Source organism: Pyxicephalus adspersus, chromosome 3 (genome assembly GCF_032062135.1).
Source record: "Pyxicephalus adspersus chromosome 3, UCB_Pads_2.0, whole genome shotgun sequence".
Taxonomy (NCBI): Eukaryota; Metazoa; Chordata; class Amphibia; order Anura; family Pyxicephalidae; genus Pyxicephalus; species Pyxicephalus adspersus.
Genome location: NC_092860.1, coordinates 84,506,105 through 84,533,968, shown reverse-complemented (window position 1 = coordinate 84,533,968; position 27,864 = coordinate 84,506,105). Strand labels below are relative to the sequence as shown.

Genomic DNA, 27,864 nt, shown 5'->3' with positions numbered 1-27,864 from the left:
GTGTGCAAAGGGTTGATTCTAAATATTCTGTAAGCTAAAAATAACTGAAACAATGTAGAATAGTGAATGTACAGTATAGGACAGGGTGAGGTGATAAGGGATAGGGAATGTACAGTGCAGTGTATAGAATGAGGTGGTAAAGGATAGGGAATGTACAGTGCAGTGTATAGAATGAGGTGGTAAAGGATAGGGAATGTACAGTGCAGTGTATAGAATGAGGTGGTAAAGGATAGGGAATGTACAGTATACTGTACAGAATAAGGTGATGTGGAAAAGGGAATGTACAATACAGTGTACACATTAAGGCGAAATGGAATAGGAAATGTCCAGTGCAGTGTATAGAATAAGGTGGTAGAGAATAGGGGATGTACAGTACAGTGAACAGAATGAGATGGTGAGGGATAGAAAATGTACAGTATATTGTACAGAATAAGGTGACATGGAATAAGGAATGTCCAGTGCAGTGTATAGAATTAGGCGAAAAGTAAAAAATATATACCGGTATTACAGGGTCCAAAAGCAGATAGCATGGAATATGGAATTACCATATAAGAAAATGATAAACTGCCACAACAGAATTAGAGAAGTATCACAATATCTTATAAAATATTTTATTTTTAAAATTTTAATAATTCAGGATTAATATTTTCAATGAGAGTTGATTGCTTTTATGTTATTGAAAGTTCAGTGACACCAATGTCCCATTAATGGCAGTATTCCATGCACTTTTTTTAGGGTTTTCTCTTGCTGATACAGCATATATTTCTATTATTAAATAACAATGTGTATGTACAATAAGACAGGCATTATTTGTAAAAACATGAAATGGTTGACATCACAGAATTAAAAAGCCTTTTTTCTAGGAGAAATGTAATACTCAGTGTAGGAGTAGTCCAAATGAAATAAATGTAAACTTAGGATATCACTGGTTCCAGGTACAGTAAAGTATTTCCCAATGACATATCCATTGACTTCATCGACTTCTCTTTCTCAAAACAGTTCAGTATCCAAAAGTCATGTTCTGAATACTCAACCCTTTGGTCACTCCTACGACCTTGAGGACCCATAATGTTGTTTATTGGCATGCACATAAGCAGACTGTTTTGCTGTAAATCAATCACATCATTTCATCTTGTTAGAAGAGTTAAATCCCAGACTTCTTTGTGATCCAACTCCGGAAATAAGTGACTCTGGTGTAAACACCTGGCTTGTTTTTTATGGCACACCCATATCCAAAGCTTACAATACCAATAAGGGACCATCTTTTGTTTGACTGTAGTGCCACAAGGGGGCCTCCAGAATCCCCCTGCATTAAAGGTTTAAAACAGTAAAACACTTTAGTATTCCTTATTCTTCAACATTTCAAAAGTCTTACACAAAACTCAGGCAACATAAATAAAATCCTGTATCTATAGACACCTAAGTATCTGTGCCAAGAATATTTCAGAAAATTGTTTAAAGTCTTAAGTCAGGCTTAGTCACACTCGATACTATATACTGTGGTTTTACACCTTTGTGCACATCTATTGACGTCTTGTATAATCCCTGATGAAGAGGATTAATTCTGTGAAACGCGTTAGATTATCAGAATCAAAGTCTCACAAATATACCTACCTTTCTATGTACCAAAGTATAAACCTGTCAGAAAACTAGAACATTTTAAATGGTCATATGATGAAATGAAAGTTACATAAAACTATCTACATGTGCTGTAAAGGTAGAGCTGGGCTTTAACTCTTTCTGTATTCAAAGCCCTCCTGTAGATCATTGGAACCAACCTCTACTTTTATAGACCTAATATAAAGTTATGAAAAAGCCAGAGGAGACCAAACTCTACGGGTAATTATGTACAAAACCATTATGCATTCCCTTTATTGACTTCAGCAATGGAATAGTGGTACAGGGAGTAATAATGGCATTCTAGGCTCAATCACATCCCCTTACTGTGCAAACAAAAGGCTGGGTTAATTTTGATTTGGTTTCTTGTTTTAACATTATACATGGAGCACAATGGAGTAAAAACCAAGTTTACCTATATGTTAAAAAATAATTTGTCTGCATAGAATAATGATCTGCCTGTAACCTTGTATTCATATTATCAATGTATCCTGTGTTTCTTAAAAAAGCTTGATACTATTTCTGCAAATGTTTTATCTAAGCATTATGTTAAAACAGAAGGTTAGTCTTTGAAGGATTTTTTTTCCTAAATTCTTGGTCATTCTATAGCCAGGATGTTACTTTGAGAGTTACCTTATCAGAAAAAGAACATTTGATTCTGATATACATAGCTATCTTCATTTATGTCCTATGGGTTACAGGTCTGCTTATAAACTAAAGCTGCATTGTAATTAAAATTGAGGAGTTTATTCTTTTATTAGTGTCAGACTCATGTGACTCATAAACCCTACGAGGGGAAGCAGATTGCTAGCGGTGATGGTAATAATTACCACTAATTGTATTCTAAAAATTCTAAAAATAACTCACCTGACAAGAGTCAATTTTTCCTTCCACGTATCCAGCACATATCATTGATGGTTTTATTAGGTATGCATATATCTGAGAATTGCTGCATACACTTGTACTGATTATTCGCAGCTCAGCCTGTTGCAGAAAAGGGGCCAAGCTCCCTTTAAATAGAAAAAAAACATGAATGTTATCCTGTGCAGCCACATTAGTCAATATCAGTAGCAAATAAGTAATAGAGAAGGAGCTTATATAAAGATATGTTACCAACCTCCATCTGTCAGTGTTCCCCATCCAGTGACATAACATGAAGAGTTGTCCGTAACGATAGTCTGAGAGTCTGCCAGACACACAGGTCGGATGTACTGTGTAAATCTCACCGGAGATGACAATTCAACCAAAGCAATATCATTCTCGTATATTCCACTGGTATAATTCTCATGGACAATTATAGTTTTTACACTTAATCCATATCCAAAGCTTAATTTAATTGTCCCCAAGACAATTGTCCAAGAGTTCACATCTTTGTTCCTGTGGAGGCATATGTTTAACATAGTTTATAGCTCCTCTTACATATGCTTTTTTATAATGATATCATAACTATTACACCTTATGAACTAACACACCAAATTTGGTATTTGTGTTAACACATATACTGTACTATATTTAGTGGGGCATTTCAAAGAGCCATAACACAACTAAATCAACCAGATAACAGACAAACAAGTGGAAGAAGATGAACAAATATCCTGATTTCAGTATTCTACATTTGGATTAATTAAGACCAAATGAAGCCTATGGCTAGGTGTCAGCTTTGGACCTTTGTGGTCACCAAATCTACCATTTGGCTCATGTACGTAGTAAGGGGGCAATTCCACAATGACCGCTTCTGACCACAACTAATGGTACATATCCCCACTGACCACCAACCTATGTTTACTGGACATTGTGCTCAACATACCATATGCCAAATTCCTGTACTATGTATGTTATATTTCCCAGATTGCTGACCTATTTACCCTGTATTGAACAATCATTACACTGCAAGTCTTTTAGGAATTTGGTATTTCATCCTTTTCAACAAGCAGTAAAGAAAGCATGTAAACATGTGCATGTAAATGTTGATGGTATCTAAGGGCCTGTACGGTGTGAATGCACGTCAACACACGTTAGGTAGCCCTTTTTTAAATTTAATTTCAAATATTCTGTCAATTCATCACAGCATGTTTTAATTTGAATTGAGCTTCTTTTCTGCAACTCAGCACACGTTTTTTCACTACTGTGAATTGAAATGCATTAAAGTTTGCAACAATGCAGGTGAGTTGGAAAATCAGAATGAAGGGCACTACATTGTATGTGTGTAATGTATGCTATATTTGAGCAAAAAACAAAGAGAAGGAAGAAAGTGCTCAACAGTGCACTGCAACTGCAATAAAAAATGTCATTGGTACAGAGGGTACTGTTGGCACTAGCTGGGCACTATGATACTTTATGGGTAATCTGCCTCTGACTCATTAATACCAATGCTATATACGTATGCTTTATTTAATAATAGAGGAAAAATAGAGCTACAACATGTCATAATTGGAGGAACATTTTAGTATATTGAGAAAAAATCCAACAACCCCAACCATAAAATTTTGACTCCAAAAAGTCTTCCAGAAAAAATATGGATAGCTACCACAAGAAAGATATTACAGATCTAAGAGGAAAGTAATAGGTGGTCATCAAGGGCAACCAGTTACTGTGTGTTTAAACCCCAGAACAAACATTTAATATATTGCAGTATACCTATTCTTACTTGCTGAAAATGCGTTTAGCCTGCAAAAATTGCCAAAGCTTCCAAGTGTTTCCCCCGGTTGTGTATAGGTCTAAGGGTCCTGTATCCATGGGTTTTGAAACCCCAATCACACTTGAAACAGGTCAAATGAAGGCCATAAGAAGGTCAACTGCAGGTCAGTGCACTTGTCAATGAATTCTTAACGATCTCAGAACCATCTCAAACCACACCAAATGTTATTGTAAAACTGAACTGAACTGAACTGCCATCAACAAAATCTCAAAGCCTTTTGACATAAACCTTAAAGGGGATTGTACAGAGTATAATGCCTGTGGTTTGTTTTTCTCACATTTGCTTAACTTTTGGTTAATAATGAATTTATCACAGCCACGGTAGTATAATAGAAATTCATAACGTACGAATTGAAGCAGTGAGCAGCAGATACTAGCCAGGTTTCACTGATGAGAGAGGCTCCACATCTATGATTCCCATTCAAATGTAGACCAGCCTGCCAGGGCCATGTACCCAGAGCTGCATCTGTTCCTCCAACTATTTTGCTTGATACTGAAGGGCCTCCAACACCACAATCTGTACAAAAAACAGAAAAAAGCAATTGCCATCAAATGTTATAGCAGTGATAAATAGCCAATACTGGAACATATCCTGATAATCACCACTGGGACATGCATCTCCATATTATGACATTGAAGAAAACGCTGTCAAAATAAACCTTGCACCTTTGCTTTTTTTTATGTACTTACCTTTTTTGCTTAAAATTTTATAAAAGGCATACTTACTCTGCCAGCAATTTCATTGCTGTCTATTTCCCTGTTCATCTGCTCTGACCCTTTAGTATTGTTTTTTCATGTCAATAAATTATAAACTTTATTCAAATAATCAGCAGGAATATTAATCCATTTAATTTGCTTAAAACCAGCTCAGCCACTATGACCCACGACTTATCCAGAAATAACCTAAACCCTAAACAACTGTCCCCCTTGAACACAACAGTGACACACCACATAAAAAGGCTACCACAAAGGGCGAGTGCATCCGAGTTCACAGGGGGTGTTCTCCTGACAGAAGGAATTGATGACTCCTAAACACCTTTATATAAGGTACAAAGACCCTTTGAGAACAGTCTGCCATGTCAGCAACCTCCTTGAGCCACAGGTGTGACAGGTTGGGAGATAGAGACCTGCCACTGCCACAATCTTATGAGGAAAAGGACCTAAGTATCACCTTTCCCTTTTTATTCTTTTTTTAAACATTATTACACTATGCACCATTGTTTCCATATCTGGAGGTAAGAGTACAAATCTTCCAGTGGGAACAATTCCTAAAATCGGATTTTACCTAACTTTTGGAGGAACTGCCTCTCACTTCCTGCAGTGAAATCTCTCCAATGTGACATAGGCAGAAGGGAAATTCTTACAGAGGTTCTAATCATTCAAAGCTTTATCCGAAACTGAAATCAAGGATTTCCTGAACAAAGTATTCGTAAAAACCCCTTTAAGTCCCTACTACTCCTTCAACCCAGAGGTTGTATTAGGTACCAGATGAAAATGATTACTTTTGTGTTCACAGCTAAGAAATAAACTCGAAGGTGTGGTGGTCAGGCTCCCCCACAGTGGCCCAAGGTAAGCATAAGACTATTTGGTACTTATTCAATGAAAACATGGTGGCCATGATTGAATGAACTCCCAAAGGACTTTGACTACTCCCTACTAAATATATAATTCAACCTCCCACCTATGGGGGCATGTTGTGGCTGTATGTGGTGCGTGTCCGACAGGGCTGTCCCCAACTCCCCTACCCTCCTTACTTCCCTTTTCCCTCTTGGATCTCTCTTCTTTCCGGTCTTTGGTTCCTATCCTACCTCCCAGTCTATAACCCTTTCTCTGATTAGCAATATGGGCTGAAGTTATCCCAGTCCCCTTTTCCCCACTTTGACTGTTTCATAGCCACACAGTTTCATGGGATCTCCAAACTTGGAGTGTTTGATAAAGTTGATGCCTTGTTTTTGTATACTATATGTATCCCCAACTGGGGACCTATCTAAAGCTTTATTACACCTAACTTCTTGTGTATGTATACATGCAACTTTAGGCAATTATGCTTGTTCTTTCTTTTCAATACTATTCATGTCACATCATTCCAGCCCGGACAGTCAAAATGGTTGTAGAGGTGAGTGTATTTAAAAAAATGTGATCAGACAGGTAAAGTTATTTTGTTGCAAAAGGGACATTGCTTGTACCTTCTGCAATAAAGGGTTTACCTGGTTGCAGTTAGTCTGCATTTTGTCTACCAAAAAATGTGCTATTTCTAAAATACTACTGCTTTCTACAAATACTATATTATTGCCAGTATTTCCACGGTAATTACTGTATGTCTGCCATTATATTTGTTACGTTAATGAAAAAATTGCCTAAAACGCCCTCCAGCCCTTGTTGGAATATATACAGCAGCATTGGGGTTTAAACATTGTGAACTAAAATGGCTACAAGATGGAGCTGTAAAATGTAGTTACTATGTGTGGTCATTGGTTATGTTGTTTTATTATTGCACTGTTTTTTCTCCTTTTTCTTTTAATATATTACTTCTGGTTCTTTCCACTCACACTAAGCATATTATCCGTGTGTGATTTAAAAGCAAAGACTTCTTGAGTTGATGTTGATGAGTTGATGTGTGGAGTTTTCCATGTATGATTATCACAAAGACCACAATGATAACAGTAGTACCATAAATGCATCCTGGTGTCACCTTTAACCCCCCATATTCAGAACATTTCCAGGTCCTGTCACTTTCACCTACGCAACATCTCCAAAACCCGCCCCTACCTGTCCCCTGAGACCACCAAACTCCTTGTACATGCTCTTATCATCTCTCGTCTGGACTACTGTAACCTCCTCCTCTCTGGTATTCCACTAACCTGACTCTCTACAATCTATCATGAATGCTGCAGCCAGACTCATCCATCCATCCCAAAAACATGCAGTTAGGTTCATTGGCTTCCCCCTAAATTGACCTAGACTACATTAATGATATATGACTATAGTAGGGACATTAGATTGTGTGCTCCTTTGAGGGACAGTTAGTGACACAACTATGGACTCTGTACAGCACTGCGTAATATGATGGTGCTATATAAATACTGTATAATAATAATAATCTGAAATGAAAACATTTAGTTAACATTAAACTGTAATCTCAACAGTAGATGGTTTAAAGTCACGTTCACTGTGTCTTGTTACTGATGTGATGTGTTAGTGTTTTAATACACACCTGTAAATCTCCCAACAGTAGTCTGAGTGGTTGTACTAACAGGAACCTGGGTGAACGTACTAAGACTGCTTGGAACTGCAAAGGCAAATCGATGAAACAACAATATAGTTAGGTATGGAAAATGTATGTTTACTGTTATGGTTTCTGTGGAACGATTAATTAGATGTAAGTTGATATGGGTTGGTAAATGCATGGTAGGATGAGTATCTACATTAGAAATATTTTAGACGTGTGAAAAGACAAAGGGGCATGCTGCACAGTATTAAGAGATAGCCCTTTTGAGGCTTTAAATTAGCCAGGTACTATTTAGCAACCAACAATCCTTGAGCTTCATGTCTCCCCCAGCTTGTGACACTTTGCTGCACTCCTTACTAAAGAACCTATTCTTAGCAGCACTTCATCCCCTGCCCTATCATTCCCCATTTTCCAGGCTGTACTGTTCTGCCTCTTGGCTCCTTTCTTCTGACAGGGGGGTAAGCCAGGGCTCAGTCTGCATTTGTAGATGTGATTGATCATCTCTGCCCTCCCCTTTACCACTCTGGAAATCAGTGGCAGGTGGAGAAGAAGCGAAGGACACACACAGCAAAGACCTGTTTGTACTCGTGCCATTGTTAGTGCCATGACAATGAGAACTCTGGTGACCAGCTGGGTAAGAAAGATTGTTCAGTGGCAGGACTGTGCATTGCTTAGAGCAGCAACCTTTTTAACATGGGGGAACCCTTGAAATAACTCTCAGGTCTTTGTGGAACTCTTGTTATAATTACTATATCTACAGCTCACAGTCCATGTGATGGTCAGTGTGAAAAATGTCTTCTAGCAGTGGCTGCAAAGAATGCCACCCTTACAGATAGCCAAAAAGACCATGGGTATCCATTAAACTGATCTGAGAGGCACAAACTTCCTATTGCTCAAGGAACCCCTAGTAACCTCTAGAGAAACCCTAGAGTTCCACTGAACCCTGGTTAAGAAACAATACCTTAGAGTATCTGCTCCTCCCTTAGGCCTGTTCTCATATTACTAATCATGGATTATTATAATTACCCTTTAAGAGTTGTGAAATATTATATGGTGCAGTATTTTTATTATTAGTTTGGCTGTAAATTTTGATTTGAAATAAAATTAAAAAATGAGATAATTGTAGTAGTAACTACTAGTATTGGTGTTCGAATTCAGGTTGTCCTTATATTCGACCCGAATATGGCTATTCGAATTCGGATAGACCTGACCCGAAAAACACGGCATTCTATGGTACAAATTTGGGGGAAAAATGTGTTTCCAAAATAATTAAAATAAATTTTTAAGTAATTTGGTGAATGTTTGTGTTTATTTAACTAACTTTTTTTTTACAGGTTTTCCCACAATGACATTTTGATTCCCCCAGCTGTGCAGCCGTGGGAATCCTCCTGTCATTTCAGAATCTCTGGGCACTTTAGGTGATGAATGGGGACTTGTCATTCATCACCTATAGTGCCTGGAAATCATACTGGAACTGCAGAGGTAATCTGCAGTTCAGCTCCATTGTGACGTCACGTGGGAAACTCAACTACAGACCTCTGCAGTTCTTCTACAATGTCTGGGCACTACAGGTGATGAATGGGGACTTGTAGTGCCCTGTGTTGTTGGATAGAGTTTCTCTATCCAATATTACATAGTACAGCGCTGGAACTACTATGTATTCTTGGATAGAGTTTCTCTACCCAAGAATACAGGGCACTACAGGTGATGAATGGGGACTTTATTCATCACCTGTAGTGCCCAGAGATCTTAGTGGAACTGCAGAGGTAATCTACAGTTCAGCTCCATTGTGATGTCACGTGGGAAACTGAACTGTAGATTACCTCTGCAGTTCCTCTACGATCTCCGGGCACTACAGGTGATGAATGGGGACTTGTGATGAATGGGTCCATATTCATCACCTGTAGTGCCCTGTACTTTCGGATAGGGAAACTCTCTCCAAGATTACATGCAATCTGATTGCTCTTGCAGCCCATAAAAGACCCTAAAAAAAAACGAATTCTCGCACCATTGACTTCAATGGTGTTCGAATTCAGCATTTGATCACCCAGAGAATTTCTCACTCACATTACCTTTCTCAGGTAAATGACCACTCATAGGTCTAGTAAGTTATCAATCCAGTTTGTTCACTTTGTTATCATTCCAGTTTTATCAAACTCTAAAAAGGCAAATGACCACTCATACACCCATACATAATAGTCCTGCCATTGTCTTCCTCTTTCAATTTAGAATTACCCAGAATACCTCTAGGATTATTTTACTACAACTGTAAACACAAACTGAACAATCCAATAAAATGAATTGAAAAATGGAATGAAAAAAAGCCTCAATTGTGTTTTTCTTGATGTGTTTTAGGTTTTTTATGTCTAAATCAAGGACATATAACAAGAGAGCTGTCAGCATAGTGAGCACACTATAAGGAACCAGTGCTGTGGAATAAAGTTGTCATTGATGAAAGAAGCAGTGCAGTAAAAGGACAGAAAATAAACAAAAAATCAAATGTTATTTTTTTCTGAACTACTTTTCACAGTTCCCTGTTTTAAACCATTCACACTATTACCATTTGTTTAACTTGTGGTAATTTGATTCTGTAGGTTTAGATCTGGTTGTTTTATCCCTAGTTAGCCACCCCTTGATATTTCTATAATTTTATGACAAATTACCAGGGTAAGTAAGGTATGCCTGTCTGTCCCTTAAATATATATTATACAGAAAGTAATTGCTTACAGTTAGAGTGTTCTTAATGCACATATCTAAAAGATGCAAATATCTTAAATATTATTCATTACCATGTGGACATAAGGTTCTGTTTAATATGAAATTTCCATTTACATTATTTCATGTAAGCCTCATACAAGAGAGAGCTGACAGCACAAATGCTCCTTGAAGTCAAAGTCATTTGAATTGCCTTGAGTTACTCCATTACATACAAATCCCTGGCAAGGTATTTCTGTTAAAATTAAGATTAACTATGGCATGATCAATGCTGTTCACTGTACCGCTTAAAGGAAACATCATAGTGGGTGATTCAATGTGGACACAAATTCAGCAAACTAATGGTGAGCATTAAAGACATTTGTAAGTTAAAATAGTTACCGTTCACCAACAGTTTTACCACTCTGCCAAATAAAATGGTGTAAACTATCATTTTAACAAGAAAGAGACTTTAATTGGACCTCTACATAAATGTTAGTTTAATGTGAACCTGTGATTTTTTACAAATGGGAAAGGGCTTGAAACTGCTGGGGGTAGGGCTTTCTCTTGTACAGCCCATGCTTAGGATTCAATGGTACTCATCAGGACCTCTAGAATAAATTTAAAGCCTACCAGAAGTAATTGCAAGTCTCAAACGGTGTCTCTAGCTAATTTTTGGAGCTTTTTCTTTAATTATAATTGAAACATAAAGTTGAACATTTACTGTATATGTGTGTACCCAAAATGTAATTTTGTATTTTGTACTTACTGTTGTTAACAAGATCTTGCGCCACATCATAAGTGATTTCTAAAAAAAGAAAACAACACTTTATAAATATTTATTTATATAAATTGGTGTATACTGTATATATTACAAATGTTTAGCAACAAGAAAGAAACTTTTATTTTTATAAACCGATAAACCCGAAGTTGTTCTACTTGCCTATTAGTTCCAATGAATTCTTATCAATGTTGAATTGTGCCGTGCTGGTATTTCTCATGTTCTCTGAGAATATCTTCTGAATTGATACATTTTTCTTCACTATGTCATTGAAATTAAATGACACCACAAATTCTGGTACAACACTTCCGGGGCTGTGGGAAGACAAACATTTGCTTTGTAATTATATATTTATTATACTTTAAGGTACATGCCAGACGAAAATAAAAATGAAGCCTTGAAATGAATGAATGCTGCAAACCAATTCCTGGTTGTAACCCAATAACCCAGTTGAGGGCTCCTTGCTATCTTTTAACTAAAGATAACCTGAAGTATCAAAGTTCCATTATTATGACCATAGCAATTACTTCATCTCATCTAACAATTAGGGAACTCTGTAAAATCTGCCTGTGGTATATCATATACTGTAGTACCTAGATAAGGGGAGTGGACTTTTGGCTTGGGCTCATTTGCAATATTTCCTAGATATCAGTTTTAGCTCACAAATATGTTTCTAATTTCCTAAAACATATTACCATTATAAAATGACCTCTTTCCTTATACCAAACGTCAAATGAAATGTTTTATTCCCATTGGAGGATCTGCCATGGCAGCCAAACTTCAGCCACTCCCAGAACTGTATACTACATAAGAAAGGTGTGTTCATATTTTTTTCAGTGTTTTAAAAATTCTGTTTTCTGCTCAAATAATCAATCACATACCTTAGACTAACAACTTGTGCACTCTTGTACTGGCTTCTGAGCTCAGAATAATTGAATGTTGAATCAATCTGCAATAGATATAGATACAATGAACACTAATAGTACAAAAAAATGATATTGTAAATACAATTAAGATATTATATAACCTGAGTTGATATTTATGTTTATCAGTACAGACTATCATGGCAATAACTATTTGAAGTCACAGAACATACACACTTTACATTTCTTGACTTTTGTTATTTGATATCTAATATTTATTGGGATTGGGAAGTCTTCATCATATAGCAAGTGCAGTGTCTGAAGTGTTGGGGTTCGGTGTTAAGTGTGCCAGAGAGAAGAAAGGTTTAAAACAAAAGGAACACAAATAAAATATACAACTGGGTTCCTGTAGATGAGTTGGCAAGTCATACATGTCTGCTAATGGTTGTCATTCCCTTACTTATTTTTACAGAAGAATAACAGTAATTTTCTCTTTAGCTCCATCTTAAATACATTTGGTCATTGAAGCTTTCACATTGGAAGGGTTCTGTTGTAATAGAGTAGGTGGTTAGGTTCAGTTCCTAAACCAGATCCATACCTGGTTTTCCTGGATCACCCAGGTATACCTTTGACAGTCTATGTTCTTCTGTCTTGGAGCTTTATTAGTTCAGACTCAGTGTGTACAGAACAACTAGAGGACTGATTGACCTCTACAGGCTACAATGGGTTAGAGGTAACATTACTAGAGAGAGGAAAGATCATAGAGCCCAGAGACTGTCTCATTACTCCACCTCCCTGAATGTCCCTGCAAAGGTGACAAGAAGAAACAGCGATGGAGTATGCCATGGCAGAGTTGCTTGGTGGAAGGGATGGTGGTGGCTGGAAGAAAGGTGCAATGTCTGGAATGTTGGGGGTTCAATTTTGTCAAGAGAGAAGGGAGGTTTACAAACTCGGGTGCAAAATTAAAGAAGGTGGGGGTGTGGGTGCACTTCAAAGTTGCTGGGTGGCAGGGGGGTGATCAGTGGGAGAAAGGTGCAGTGCCAGGTGTGCTAGAAGGCAAGGAGGTGCCCTTTTGGGGTGCTGGGTAGCAGTCAGATGTAATATCAGGATGTAAGCTCAAAGCTACTTGAGTCCTACTAGGTTTGAGTGCAAAAGAAGGCTACATGTTAGCCTGTAGTGAACAGCTACAGTGTCTGAGCACCAGAATTCAAGTGCCTGTACCTTGACTACATTGCCAACTGGTCTAAGATAAGTGCAGAAAGGCATTGTTAGCATTGATTAGTTAGGCCTACTTCAGACTTATGCATTGCACTGTTTACCAAAACAGTAGCCTCACAACCCAAAGTAATACATTTATACTGTATTGGTGCCAACAGGCTGAAACAGCAGAGCGGCATACCATAAAACCAAGTCTGATACTTTTTTCATTTGCTCTGCATCCCAATCTTGACCTCATATTTCCCAGAAAAACATTCTCCCAAATTTCCCATGAAAAGCTTCATATACAATATATACCTGTATATTAAATGATATGAAAGCTATAAAAACTACTTACAAATCCTTCAACTTTGGCAGCCAGTGACTGAAATCCATGGCTACTGCTTTTTCTATAATCTTCTGTGTAGTTTAAATTTAAAATCCTGAAAGAACCACTATAATATGTTGTGCTGGAATGTGATTTACTTGTACCTAAAAAAAGAGCAAAGTTTACCTATTAATAATTATTTCCCAATGCCATGCCTTAATCAGTATTACAGTCACCATATTCCTGGTTTTATCAGTTTGGTATGTTGAATTTAAATCATAAATCAAATATCGTTTGCATGTATCTCTATTGGAGTTGGTAGCTTATGTTTTTGACTGCCTAGATATATTTTAGCAAACATAGAGAATTTTCATTTTACTTAAGGTATAAAATTGTACCACTTTAACTATGTTCCTACTGATTAAAATGTATGCCAACCTTAACAATGAGCTTATGGTGTGGTGTGTTAAATATAATACTGTAAGATATTCGTTAAAAATTACTAAGCTTCTAAACTGGTAGAAAAAAGAAAGAAATGGAGCTGATACTTTTTATTGTGATGTTCCCCTGTGCAATCTGTGATTTTCAGGTACACAGCTGCACATTTATGTTCCTCCAGTTAGTGAATGTACCTATTTTATCTCAGTAGTGTATAATAAACACAATGAAACTCTGGTAGCAGGGCTGGTTCCCAAAGAAAGGACGCTACAAAACATTTAGAGGTGTCATTCAAATGTATACTGATAAATGACAGCTGGAGTTGAACATTTTTCATAAATATAGCTCTATAGAGCTCCATACAAAACAAATATAGATTTGCAGCTCCATACAAAACAAAGATATAAAGTCTATACCAGCTATTTACTTTAATTTACCGATACATTACAAATGGTGTTTATGTATTTTACGTATTCGCTGCCTATTCTATAAATTGAAAGAAACAATGATCAGTACCTATACTATACCTAGGCATTTGGATGTAAAGTCATTCTAAATCTCTAATCATAAACCTGTCTTACTACCGTGATTAACTTATGTTAGTAGTAAAACCTCCGTGTTTAAATGAGGAATGAGGAAATAATATACAGCACACAAGAATGGTTTTAAACGGGGGTTTCCCAGTTAAGAGAACAACCCAAATCAACCCAGGAGTAAAATTGGCCATTGATCACGTTTATATCCAGTAAACTTTAATAAACAAATTCTGATTACATTTAAAGGCGAATTCAGATTTTTGTATTTAGTGAAAGATTACAGTATATTGAAAAAGACAAATACCATCAATTTATTATGCCAGCAACATACTACCATCCAGTGTACTCTACATTTGTCATGTTATCTCAGACAATCTTATCAACAGTGCAACTCTAGATACTTCTTCCACGTCCAATGGTTCTCGCCTGATAATCGGCTCAGGGCCAATATCGGACGAGAATCTGGCGTGTGTACAGCGCCCGTCCTCCATCGTCCGAATGATCGTCCTGGCGGATCAGTGGACGACGTACGACGAACGATCCCAATGCAAGGGAAGGGGGAGATTGTGCAGCAGGTTGCCACTCCGTCGTTCTCCCCCTCCCCTCTGCATAGAGCAGTATATAGAGTACTCGTTCATGCATTGTGTAGTGTTTAGTCATTGGAAAGGATTGTGAAAGATCCTTTCCAGCGACTATAATTGCACATGTGTATGCGGCTTAACAGCCATGCATAGAAAGTAGGCCTGTAGCATGGAGATAGGCGAAGGGCCTCGTGACAGGGGGAGTAGATAAGGCCGAGCAAGTGGGGTGAAAAGTTCAGGTAAAAGAAAAGCAAAGGGGGTGAAAAGTTCATGTAAAAAAAAAAAAAAAAAAAAAAGAGAATGTGGGAAGGAAAGGGGGAGGAATGATATGAAAGTGCGGGAAAATGGAGCTGTGGGATTGGGAGGTGAATGAAAGGGGAAGGCTACACGACAGGGTTTAAAAAGGAGGGGCCCAGGGGTTGGGGACATCATTTTAAAGAAAAATTCGGGATTAACGCTATGGATGCTGTGGAAGAATTGATGGAGAAGCTGCGGCAGGCAGCTGAATCCAGGGGGGCTGCCTGGCTTGAAGCCCAGGTTACTGCTGCCCTGGCCGGGCCCTGGATCCCCCCCATGCTAGACGCGCTCGGCGGTCAAGGCCGCCGGAGCGCCTAAGCCCCAGTACTACCCCGGGGGTCCAGCGCCGCTGCAGGAGCCCCGCAAGTGACCCTCCGGCTCCCCCTGTGAAGCGGAGATCTCAGGGTTCCAGTGGGGGAGCCGCGAGGAATCCTCATCCCCGGCGGGACCCCTCCGTGGACCGGCAGCGAGGTGATCCGCCGCGCGGCCGGTCCACGCGGCGCAGGAGTCGTGGGACACCGGCGGGCCCTGAAGAGGAGCTGCTTACCGGTGGGGGCGCCGCCCGGCGTGGAGAAGGTCGGAGGCGTGGATCGGAGTCCGGTGGGCTGGATGCGGAGGCCGGGGCTCCTGCTGCCATGGTGATCCGGGAGCCGACTGAAGCCCAGCGGGGATCGCGGAGAGGCGGATCTGGGGAAGCCGGTGGTGATCGATGCCTGGATGGGCGGGATTGCGGCCGGAAGTGAGCAGAGCGGCCCGGAGCGGAAGTTCCGGGGTTGGGGACGCGACGAGCGGTGACGTCATTTTCCAGCGCCCGGAAGAGGGTGCACATGGTGGCCGAAGGGCGGAGGAAGATCCGCTGTCGGAAGGGGAGCTCCCACAGGCGGAGGAGGAGACAACCGGAAGACGGCACAGCGGTACGGCGGCTCCGGGCAGGGACGGCGCTCGGCAGCCTGGTGAGTACCTGGCTGTGTGGGGCATGGGGGGGAGGAGGGGGGGCGGGCTTGTAATATGACTAATATGTGTGCTGCTATGGAAGTTGGTGGGGGTGCTGGCGGGGGGGCTTTGAGGCATGTGGAAGGTTATCAGGGGGGGGAACTGTTAAAAGGGCTGCGTGACTTATTATGGCAATTTGGTGGGGGTAATGTTGGCAGGGGGGCAGAGGCGGAGAGGCAAGTTTCTGCAGGTGAGTTTGTGGGGGACAGGGTGCTGGACAGTGTGGGGGATGGGCAGGTTCCAAGGGGGGGTGGTGAGGTGCCCCCTCAGGTTTCAGTGGGGCCTGTGGGTTGCTCCGGCGGGGGGCAGGCGCGGACTGATGGCGACGGTCGCAAGAATGATGCGGGGGAGGTGAGTACTCAGGGGATAGCTGATGGAGCTAAAGGGGAAATCTATGTCTGTTTTGAGGGGCCGTTGGGTGCTCATTTGGCGCAGGAGGTTCGAGAAAGGATTTGGAAGGGGGAATATGTGGAGATTTTCTCTTTATTACCAGTGGAACATTTTGGGGGGCGGGATTTCAAGCCGGGGGATGGTAAGCGGTTTGGTGAGGATAAGGGCCTATGGCGGATGATTCCTCGGACATTCCAGAATTGGCTGCAGGCCTTGTTGGGGAAAGGGCGCCTGACAGTTGTTCAGCGCTTTTCTGCTACCTGGATGCCATCAGTGAGGCCTACAGGGTTTATGGGGGCATGGCGTGGCTGCGCTATGATGAGCAGTTTCGGCAGCGGAAGGCGATGAGGCCTGGCATGCGGTGGGATCATAAGGACATCAGCCTGTGGATGCGGCTTATGACTTCGGCAAGGATTGCTCAACAGCCTTTTCAAGGGAGCGTCGGGGGTTCAGGACCAGCGGGATCCTTGGCAGGTAAGAAAAAGGGGCTGTGCTGGTTATTTAATGAAGGAACTTGCAAGTTTGGACCCACGTGCCATTTCAAGCACGAGTGTTCAAATTGTGGCGGACCCCATTCGGGCGCCCGTTGCTTGGCAAGGGGCAAGGGGCGTCCCGGGGAGCTTGCGGGAAAAAGGGATGACTCCGGTGAAAGTGGAAAGAATGTCCCCTTTCCTAGGTAGGTATCCGGATAAGGCTGCGGCAAGCGTTTTGGAAAGGGGTTTTAGGGAGGGTTTCAGGATACCATGTAATTTGGTGAGTATCCATAGGGGGGCTAGGAATCTAAAATCAGCCTTGGCAAATCCTGGGGTAGTTTCTGCAAAGCTTAAAAAAGAGGTTCAGTTGGGGCGGGGCCTTTTCAAGGGTTGCCATTGGAGAAATTGGTGGTTTCTCCTTTAGGTGTGGTCCCAAAGCGGGAGCACGGTCAGTTCCGGATGATACACCATTTGTCTTATCCCAAGGGTGAGTCAGTGAATGATGGTATTGATCCGGAACTGTGTAGGGTTGCTTATACCTCGTTTGATGTGGCGGTTAACCTAGTTAGGCGGGCAGGGAGCGGTTGTTTAATGGCAAAGGCTGACATTGAATCGGCTTTTCGGCTGTTGCCGGTTCATCCAGATAGTTTTTGGTTGTTGGGTTGTTGTTGGGAGGAGAAGTTTTATGTGGATAAATGCTTGCCGATGGGGTGTTCTATTTCCTGCTCTCTATTTGAATTGTTTAGTTCATTTATCGAATGGGTGGTGAAGGATGTCTCTGGGATAAAATCTATTATCCACTATCTGGACGATTTTTTGTGTGTGGGCCCTGCTGGGTCCCTTGTTTGTGCCAATTTGTTGGGTACATTGGAACATGTGGCAGAGCTGTTTGGTGTACCGTTGGCGGGGGACAAGACCCTCGGCCCAGTGACGGAGTTATCTTTTCTAGGGATAGTCATTGATTCGGTCCGCATGGAATGCAGGTTGCCAGAGGACAAACTGGTGGCATTGAAGGTGGAAGTGGACAAGGCTTGCTGTGTAGAGAAGATTTGATTGAAGGATTTGCAGTCCCTCCTCGGTAAGCTTAATTTTGCTTGCCGGATTATACCCATGGGCAGGATTTTTAGTAGACGTCTAGCTGCTGCCACGGCAGGGGTTCGGAGGCCAGAGCATTTTATTCGGCTTACAAAGGTGTTGAAAAGGGACTTGGGAGTTTGGAGGCGGTTTTTGGATCAGTACAATGGGCGTTCATTGTGGTTGGCATCTCCGGTGGATAATGGGACTTTGGATTTGTGGACTGATGCGGCTGGTGGAGCTGGTTATGGGGCTTATTTTGGGGGACGATGGAGTGCGGGGGCATGGCCGGAGGAATGGCAACGCCAGGGTTTGTGTAAAAATTTAGTGTTGCTGGAGCTGTTTCCCATTGTGGTGGCTTTGACTTTATGGGGCAAATTGCTGGGGAATCGGAAGGTTTGCTTCCATTGTGATAATATGGGAGTGGTAGAAGTGATTAACAATAACTCTGCTTCTTCTCCCCAGGTAGTTTGTCTGTTGCAACATTTGGTACTGTTATGTTTGCAGTTGAATATTCACTTGAGGGCGGTGCATGTTCCTGGCTGCGAGAATGTAATTGCGGATTCCCTTTCTCGTTTTCAGTGGGAGCGTTTTCGCGAGGTGGCTCCGGAGGCAGAGGAGCAGGGGGACCCCTTGTCCGGCGGAGGTTTGGTCGGTGGTTTGGGGGCCCTTGCTGGGCTGATCAGGACCTCAGTGGCTCAAGGCACGTGGAAGGCATATGTAGGTATTTGGTCGGAATGGTTTAGTTTTGTGAGGGGTGATGGGGGTTTTGGTGACTGCAAAGGGGAGGCAGAAGTGGTGTTGGCCTTTTTGTTGTTAAATTTTCAGGCAGGGGTGTCTAGTTCTGTAATGGACAAGAAGTTGTCGGCATTGGCCTTTTTATTTAAGCTAATGGGCTGGGTGGATGGCACGAAATGTTTTGCTGTACGACAGGCGATGAAGGGTTACCGGAAGGGCGGTGGGCGAAAAGATAAGAGGCGGCCGGTATCGTTGGGAATGTTGGCGGACATTTGTCATGGACTGAGGTTGGTTTGTTTCAGTATGTATGAGAGGGTGCTGTTTAGAGCGGTGTTTGTGTTGTCCTTTTTTGCAGCATTACGAGTGAGTGAGGTGGTAAGTCCAACTAAGGCCAAGGAAGGTGGTTTACGGTTGGAGGATGTGAGTTTGGTCGGAGAGGAGGTTGTGGTATGGATACGAAGGTCGAAGACGGATCAGGTGGGTAGAGGGGCCCGCTTGGTGCTGCGGGGGATGCATGGGGCTGAGTTGTGTCCGGTAAAGGCTATAGGTGAGTACCTGGCTGTGAGGCCGGGTAGGAGTGGCCCCTTTTTCATGCATGAGGATGCTTCGTGGGTGACTCGATTCCAGTTTGTGGCGGCCTTCCGGAAGTGTGTGGCTTTGGCAGGAAGGAATCCGGGTGAGTATGCTGCGCACTCCTTTAGAATTGGGGCAGCCACTGAGGCGGCCAGGTGGGGGCTGGGCCCGGCAGTAATCAGGAGAATTGGGCGATGGGAATCGCAGCGTTTTGGTGTTTATGTGCGTCCTCATTTACTGTGAACGGTGGTTAGTACAAAACATAACGAAAGAGGAGGGTTATTGGGTAAAAATGGGGATTTGGGGTGGATTGTTGTTATCACGGTTAGTGGTTCTTATGTTTCTTTTGTTACAGGTGGGCCTGGATGCCTGGTGTGGATCCTGGGCCATTCATATGTGTTTTGGGGGGCTCGGAGGGCGGATGTGAGGCGTAATGGTCGGCAGTTGGGGTTGGGCCGGGACGTGGCACCGGTGGATCGGGATCCCAGGTATGCAGTGGCGGAGGGTGATCCCTGAGGTCAATCGGTATGCTAGCCTGGATAGGGCCCCGGATGTATTATTGTTGCATGTTGGGGGGAATGATCTGGGGGCGCGTCCCATGCGGGAGTTAATTCGGGACATCAAGTGTGATTGCCTGCACTTGAGGGATGCCTTCCCTAACATGGTCCTGGTTTGGTCCGAGATGGTTGGGAGATTGGCCTGGCGGCAAGCTCGGTCAGTAAAGCGAGTAAATAAGGCTCGCATTAAGGTTAACAAGGAGGTGGGGCGGTTTCTGGTAAGGATTGGGGGTTTGGTGGCGCGCCATCAGGATTTAGAATCGGAGCTGGAGTTGATCCTGCGTAGTGATGGTGTCCATCTGAATGCGGTGGGAACGGATCTATGGTTGTTGAGTTTGGAGGAAGCATTACAACGTGCAATAAGGGTGTGGCGGTGCTCGCAATCTTAAGGGGTTAAGTTTGCGGCAGGTGGCAATTTTTGGTGGGGTCCATGGAAGAAAAAGGTGGGGTAATGGGAAATGGGGGCATAAAATAAAAGGTTTGGTTTTGACAGTAAAGGTGGCCTTGCATAACACTTGGTTGTTGTGGAGGCTGGGTTGTTAAGGGAGATCCGCTAACTGTCCCTGTGGCGGTGTATGGGGCGCCTGGGGGCCTGATGGTGGAGCGGAGTCGGCGAGAGGATGAAGGAAGATCTTTCATGGACCAATTATGTACCGAGCAAGTTGTTGGTTGTTGTTATGTTCTGTCATTAATAAAAAGGGCTGCTGTGGCCAATTGTTTTTCCAATACAATGGTGTAAGTGTTTATTATGTAATTAAAGGTAATAATAAGGTGTTGGTGTGGGTGGGGATGATTGGCTGGCAGCGAGGGCTGTTGATACTTTACCCTGTCATGTAGTAATTCTACTCTACTTGCCAAGATTGTTTAGCCTTTAAATGCAGACCTAATAGGAAAGACCAATTGATGAACTTACTACAATCCTCTCCATTATTTGTGTACAAAGTACACAAAAAATGGTAAAAATAAATAGGTAAAAAGTTGTACTACAAACTTACCAAGAAGAACAATCACAACAGCTGAAACCACAGCACCAATAACCATCAGAACTACAATGCTGAAAATCGCTATTATGATATTGCGATGCTTAGAGAATTTCATTGAAAGGCCAGATTTAGGGGAACTAAATAAAAACAATAAAACACTAAATTGGTAAATGTAGTACAGCAACATAAAACATAACTACCAGAACAATAGTTTATGGAGATTATTACTAGTTTATACTAACATAAATATACAGGTTTTATACTATAATTCCAGAAAAAGATTGACTAAAAAGTAGAGAAAAAGTTGTCAAATGCAAACTAACCTTTTATCCAGTTATACATACATTGCAGGTGCATAAAAACAAAGACTGTAAAAAGTATAAGGTTTGGTTCACACTTTCACGGTGAACTAAAGCACATTTGATCCTACATTCTGTTTATTTTCCAAAACAACACCTGACCCTTTCTTTGAAATGCAACCCACAGCCTTCAGTGATATTACAATGCCTTCATTGCAGAACAATGCATTAAGGTGTGTATAGTGTAATAACACAATGTAATCCAAACATTTCATTTTTTTTTCAGAAAACAGCGACAGCTTGAGATCATAAAGTGTGCCTGATGTCTGATTTGTTTTTTTATCAATTTAAGAAGAATATAATCCTTACATTAGTATATAGAAAGTGATTTACAAATAAAAAATGTCCAATGAACGTTAATTATATAATCATGTACAAGAAAACAAATAATTTTTATTCACACATATACGTGAGCACAATGCCACATTAATTAATAATCTGACAGCAATGTACATATAATGATACATATTCAAAACAAATGAGAAAATACACATTTTCAATGCTTTTTAAAGAGTGTATACTCCTTTGATAAATCAGCCTTGATGTATTCTTAAAATGAAATTTTGTTTGTTGTGCCAGTGTACGTAAACTATATTAAAAAAGTACATAAAGCATAACAATGACCTTCTAATATTTTACACCTTCTGATCTATTGAATATAAAATTAAAAGTATTTGCTAAAACTGATTTTTAGCTGGTAAGTTTCCTATTGGCTGGTAAATATTCTTACGGTTTAAATATACTTACATTTTTTTTTGCTTTTTTGTTCCATTTTGTTCTCTAGTCTATCCAAACCTGAAAACTTTGGGGTTTAGATAAACTTTAAATATTCAAAACTTTAGGCTTACCTGTTTGTGGGCTGCATGAGGTCTTCTTGTATGTACTGTATATAGTATCCTTCTTTTGATTTTCAAATCCGTGTACGTAATTTGCCATACATTTAAACATTAACTAAAAAAGGCAAAACATATATTGTGAATTTCGTTGTCTGCTATTACAAATGCAACTTTCCAATTGCAAAAAAAAATATTCAAACAAAATCACAGCATTCAAATTTCCAAAAACCAGAAAAAGTAGAATATCAAGCTGATTAATAATCTTTTTTGAAGATAGCTACTTCATTAGCATATTAATGGCTGGACATTCTGTATGGGATAAGCATTAAATCTAGGTAATAATTAACACGAAACAGTAAGACAAAGCAATAAAAGGCATTTGTGCACCTAATACCAGTAAGATTGGAATATAAATTATTTACAGCTGTTTCTTGGTAATTAGGGCTCATATATGGAGAATAAAGGTACCGTAATACCTAAAGGTGCTGTATTATCATCAGAAGCTCAACTTAACTGAAATGAGTAACTGTGCTCAACTTTCAACAAGTGACAAAAAGCTGCAAATGTGGCAAATAACATTTTTCCACGTTGGTAGTAGGGGCAATTTTTTTAAAACCATTTTTTAAATCTTGTTACATGCATTACATTGTACACTTCTTAGCTATGAAAAATATAGTCAGGCAGAGACCACTCCACCTGACAGTTCTGTCTTTATTTCCCAACAGATGACCTGCCTAGCCCAGTATACTATGAAAAAAGAGGTGATGGATGTTTTGGGCTTTCCTTTGTGTACAGCTTTGTGTAAACTCAAAGTAATAAGCTGAAACTTACACGTGGCTTCTGCTCTATTCTACCATGAGAAAGCAGGGGCACAAAGAAAAGTAAGAGTCTGCACCAGTGAGGTCTGGCATTTTATTAAAGGTGATCAGCTCAAATGGCTTTTCCTAGCCAATCACTATTTTTTCTAGCCCACAGTCCTTCCCCATCCTTCTCTATAGGTAAAAACATAAATGTTAGTCCAATGTGAACTTTCATGTATGTAAAAAACATGCAGTTTGATTTAAGTCTGATATAATGTAATCCTAGACATTTGAATCTTATCAATCACTAATTGCATGATTAGAGGAATCAAGATATGTTACGTTAGACAAGAAGTGAAAAGAATGATTAATGATATACAAACATTTTTCTATGAGCGACTGAATTGTCCATGATTGCATGCATGCAGTAACAATATGGTTTTTCCGAAGACCACGCCAGCAGATGTGAGTAGTAAGAGATCTGGTAGTGATGTATTTACTTCTTTTTCTATCACAACACATACTTCTTTAAGCATTGATTGTTTGATTTTGGATAACAACCAATCATCAGACAAACAAATCTGCTAGGATGATTTTTCATTCTAAATGAGAATCCTCATTCATTGATATTATTTGTCACAAATTTAATGAACTGTTATAGAATGATGAACTGAGCATCTTTCAGAAATTGTTCATTTTCATCAATATCCAGTGCATGTGTAAGGTATTTGTCCAGCGAGCCTGCGGCGTCCTTGGGGATCGCAGGCAGTGAGGGAGACGCTGCTGCAGCAGGCAGCATGGCCGAGGCTGCTGCCCAGCTCACAGTGCGACTCTCCCTGCTGGCGGAGGGGTCCGTTCAGGCCAAACTACTGTTCGACCAGGTGGCATCCCCAGCATTCCTATGGACGTGGACAGTGATGTTAACATTCTCAGCACTCCAGCAGGCGTGCAAGGTATAGCACATCCCAGGGGTGCTGTGGGAAGGGGTGCTTGCGCTACCACGCGTGCCTCTTGTACCCCGGGGGGCTAGGCACTAGGCTGCCTCGCCGCGGGACATAGTTAGATTGAATTACCTGCGGCCAATTCAGTTATCCTCCAATCAAATAGTGCCAGGTGGCACAAGGTCATTGGGCACTCTGGCCATTTAAGGAGAACCTGTCCTGAACACCATTGCCCGCTGTAAGTCTCTGTGTGTACAGTGTGCTTGGGTGCGTTCTATGTGTGCTGGTTATCGTATTGACTTTCGTTGTGTCATTACCAATACCGACCGGGTCTGATATCTGATTCTGCCTGAACTCTGCCTGCCCTGACTTTGGATTGTTTCTGACTTCCCTTGACTGCTGCCTGCCCTGACCTCGAATTGTTCCTGACCTGCCTTTGCCTCATCCATTTGCACCACCTTATGGACTAACCTTCTGTGAATGACCTTTGGCTTGTTTTCTGTCTTTGCAATAAAGCTTGATAAAAGGTTTCCTGGAGTTGGCTGTGGTTTGTGTGCCAAGGCACATTACAGCATGTATGAGTCTTTATAGCAAAGGAAAACACAACAACACTTAAACATTCTGTTGGGCAATATAAAGCATTTTTGTCACCATGCACTAGGTCTATAAAACATAACAAAACAGATCTATGTCTTATGTAGAATTCTCTTTTATTTGAAATGAATTTTCTTCATGTGCCCAGTATTATAGTCTGTTCAGCTATTTAATAGATCACTAAAGGCTATCATATAGGTAGATTGATTTCCAAAAATGTATAAAACTTTATAGCCTAGGTCACTAAAAGAATAAAACAATTTCTCATTTTAATCACACAGACATAAGATTAAAGATTTTGTAGGAGAATAAACATAAGTACATAACTGTATATGTGTAAGAAAGTACATTAATAATTAATATATAATAATATATAATTCATATATATACATATACATATAACCATAAACCATAAACTCTTCAAGTATATAAAAATGAACAAGACATTTTAAACCTACAATCCTTCATTCAAACTGGTTAGGAGCTATGCTTACCTTTAAGAATGTTCCTTGTCAGGTCTGCTCAGTTGGTGACTTGAACTTTGAATGCTTTCAGGAAAGATCTGTGAAGAGTTCTGGGTGTTCAGAGATTGACAGGGTCTAAGCAAACAAGTGATGTAAGCAAAAACTTGTTTAACAAGCCCAGATCAACAAGTTAGTTAATGACAGGTAACAGAATGGAAAGGAACTCACACTAGATCCAATTCACAACAATTCTGTACAGATTTTACCTACTCAGAATATAAATGTGCTTCCCTGATTGCTTTAGTTGGTAAATAAAGGATAAGGCATAAGGAGTTACATCAATTACAAGATAAAGGGAAAATTACACAATTACTGAAATATTTGATCATTTAAATATTAAACTTTTTAATAAAATATATGTTGCAGGTTTTGTACTTGTCTACCTTGTTTTTATGTCTTAGATAAACATAAATCCTAGTTTATAATTAATCCTCGGTTTTAATATAAAACTCAAAGATACCTTATCACTATCCGGATATTTGTCTTTGTATAATGCTAGCATTGTAGAGTTGCCATGTGGTCACAATTTCATTTTATTCCAGTGTTTTGCTATATACTGTTGAACAACTTGAATGTAAAATACAAATAAAACATAAATAATGCTACCTATAGCCATTTTTTTTTAGTCCACACAAACCATAGTGATAGAGAATTCCAGGTTTATTACTTTTAGCTGTGCAAGGTTTTTCTGCAGTGTTCATATACTTCCTTACATAGGCACAAAAATAATAATTAATCTAGATTGTAAACTCTTTGGGCAGGGTCCTCTCCTCATCCTGTGTCACTGTCTTATCTGTCTGTAACCCCTATTTAATGTACAGGCTGTGTAATATGTTGGCGCTATGCAAATCCTGTTTAATAATAATAATAATAATAATAATAATCTGGGTATAATAAATCATTTTTTAAGGAACAGTAATGTAGGCTTGGCAAACAGTAAATCCCAACAACCTACCCAAAATAACGTTATTGTTTTTGTTCATTAGATTGCTTTCACATAAAATACAGAGTTATCTATAGAAACATGAATGCCGTGCTACAGAAAAAGGTCAGTTTTATTCATTTGCAATTGGTCTTGTCCTTGAAAATAGGAACTTGTCATTCTTTTTTTTGTACTTTTGGATAGAGTAGCTACTGTAACCCCTACTGGTAATTTTCAGTAAAGGGTACTAACAACATAATATAAGAAATGGAGAGAACCCTGGAGAACATGACAAAAACTCTATTACTTACTACTTTGCCCAAAACTAAAAGTTTCACATAGTTTGAACACCTGCTAAAAATGTTGTACATGAGTGTATTGAATTATTATACTTTTTAAATAATACCCCAGATAAGGATCTCATGCTTATTTTTTCTTGGGATCACAGGATTAGTAGAGGTCAGGGCGGAGTGTGGGGGTAGCTGCCCTGTTTGGTGGAATGTGTTATAGAAACTTCTTAAGTATCTTTAGTACATTTCGGCTCAAAGAATCTTCACAACACCCCTGAGAAATTATAGCTGATGGAACCAATCAGCACAGCAGGGATGCTCAGGCATCCAACACACCTTGAAGTATCGGAGCTCGGGGATTCTGGGGGGATGTCAGTGTCATTTGGATAAATAGGATTTGTTGAATGCTTGACTCACATGGTAGTGCAACTAGATGAATATTGTGATTGATGCAATCCCTATTTAATGTACAGCGCTGCGTAATATGTTGGCGCTATATAAATCCTGTTTAATAATAATAATTGATGTGGAAGTATCAGACGCTGAAGATCCTTGTGATGCCTCTTCAAGATAGCAATGTAAAGATCCACCATATTTATATTATATTGAAAAAAAATCAAAAAGCAAAGCATTCCAAGTTAGCGTCATTCATAGGTGAACTTTTAATAACATAACTATGCCTAGTGAAAATTGTATACTGTACTGCCTAAAGTGGAGAGAAATTGAACTTTCCCTATGGTAGGACTAATCTCATTTGCCTTTCTTCTTCAATTTTTTACATCATGATTCCTTTACTTCCTATAGATGTACATGAAAATATTCCCTTATCAACAGTAAATATATGTATATGGTAATAAAGCATGCTGATAATAGTGAATGGCTCTTGAGCATACTACATTTCTTATATTTTATATAATACCAATTTGACAGACAAGAAAAGAACACAGATCTGCAAATTTTAATTCATTTTCTATAGAACATCAATTAGGAAAATCAATGTGGGAGCAAAATTCCCTAAAGGTAGTTTCATTGTTTTTACTGTCATTAAAGGAGGAAATTAGTCACTGGGTAAAAGGCTTATTAACATAAAAAGCTGCTCGGGAAGACAAGGACAATGTTATCCCTTTGTAAAAATGCTAATTTTTGTCCTCTAAGTAAGGTTTCTTTAATTCCAAAGCATTGTATGATGAGATCACCATCACACCTAATTGTTCACCTCTTTAGCAATACACAATGGATGGCACATGTCTGATTTCACTAGTCTGCAACATTTCCTTTTTTCATAGCATTCATTATCATTTTCCCAACAACTTTTACTCCAAAACTGTTAACCCAAAATGAGAAGTGACACCTTTGTGTCATTTCTTCTTCCAAATTTGCTTATCAGCTGCACAGTAAATCACATAAACCTCATTTTTGTCTAAAAGAAAATACCACAATTTACTGCCTTCACATGATGCATCTATTCATTTTGTTATTATCAATAAAATTAAACTTAAAAAGGGCCAAATCTTTACAGCCTAATATATATATATATATATATATATATATATATATAT

At 40.1% G+C, this 27,864-nt stretch overlaps 1 protein-coding gene across 1 annotated transcript; it reads right to left on the bottom strand.

The window, feature by feature from the left end:
* Window positions 1-597: 597 nt before the first annotated feature.
* On the bottom strand, window positions 598-25,293 carry LOC140327425 (transmembrane protease serine 11C-like). The gene is made up of 11 exons (XM_072406810.1): window positions 25,064-25,293; window positions 22,247-22,349; window positions 21,052-21,176; window positions 13,437-13,570; window positions 11,900-11,967; window positions 11,181-11,332; window positions 11,007-11,045; window positions 4,663-4,831; window positions 2,735-2,994; window positions 2,485-2,627; window positions 598-1,306 (listed from the first exon to the last, which is right to left on the bottom strand). Exons 2-11 carry the CDS (start codon window positions 22,261-22,263, stop codon window positions 1,145-1,147), a joined length of 1,269 nt encoding a protein of 422 aa, XP_072262911.1. The 5' UTR covers window positions 22,264-22,349; window positions 25,064-25,293; the 3' UTR covers window positions 598-1,144.
* Window positions 25,294-27,864: the final 2,571 nt, after the last annotated feature.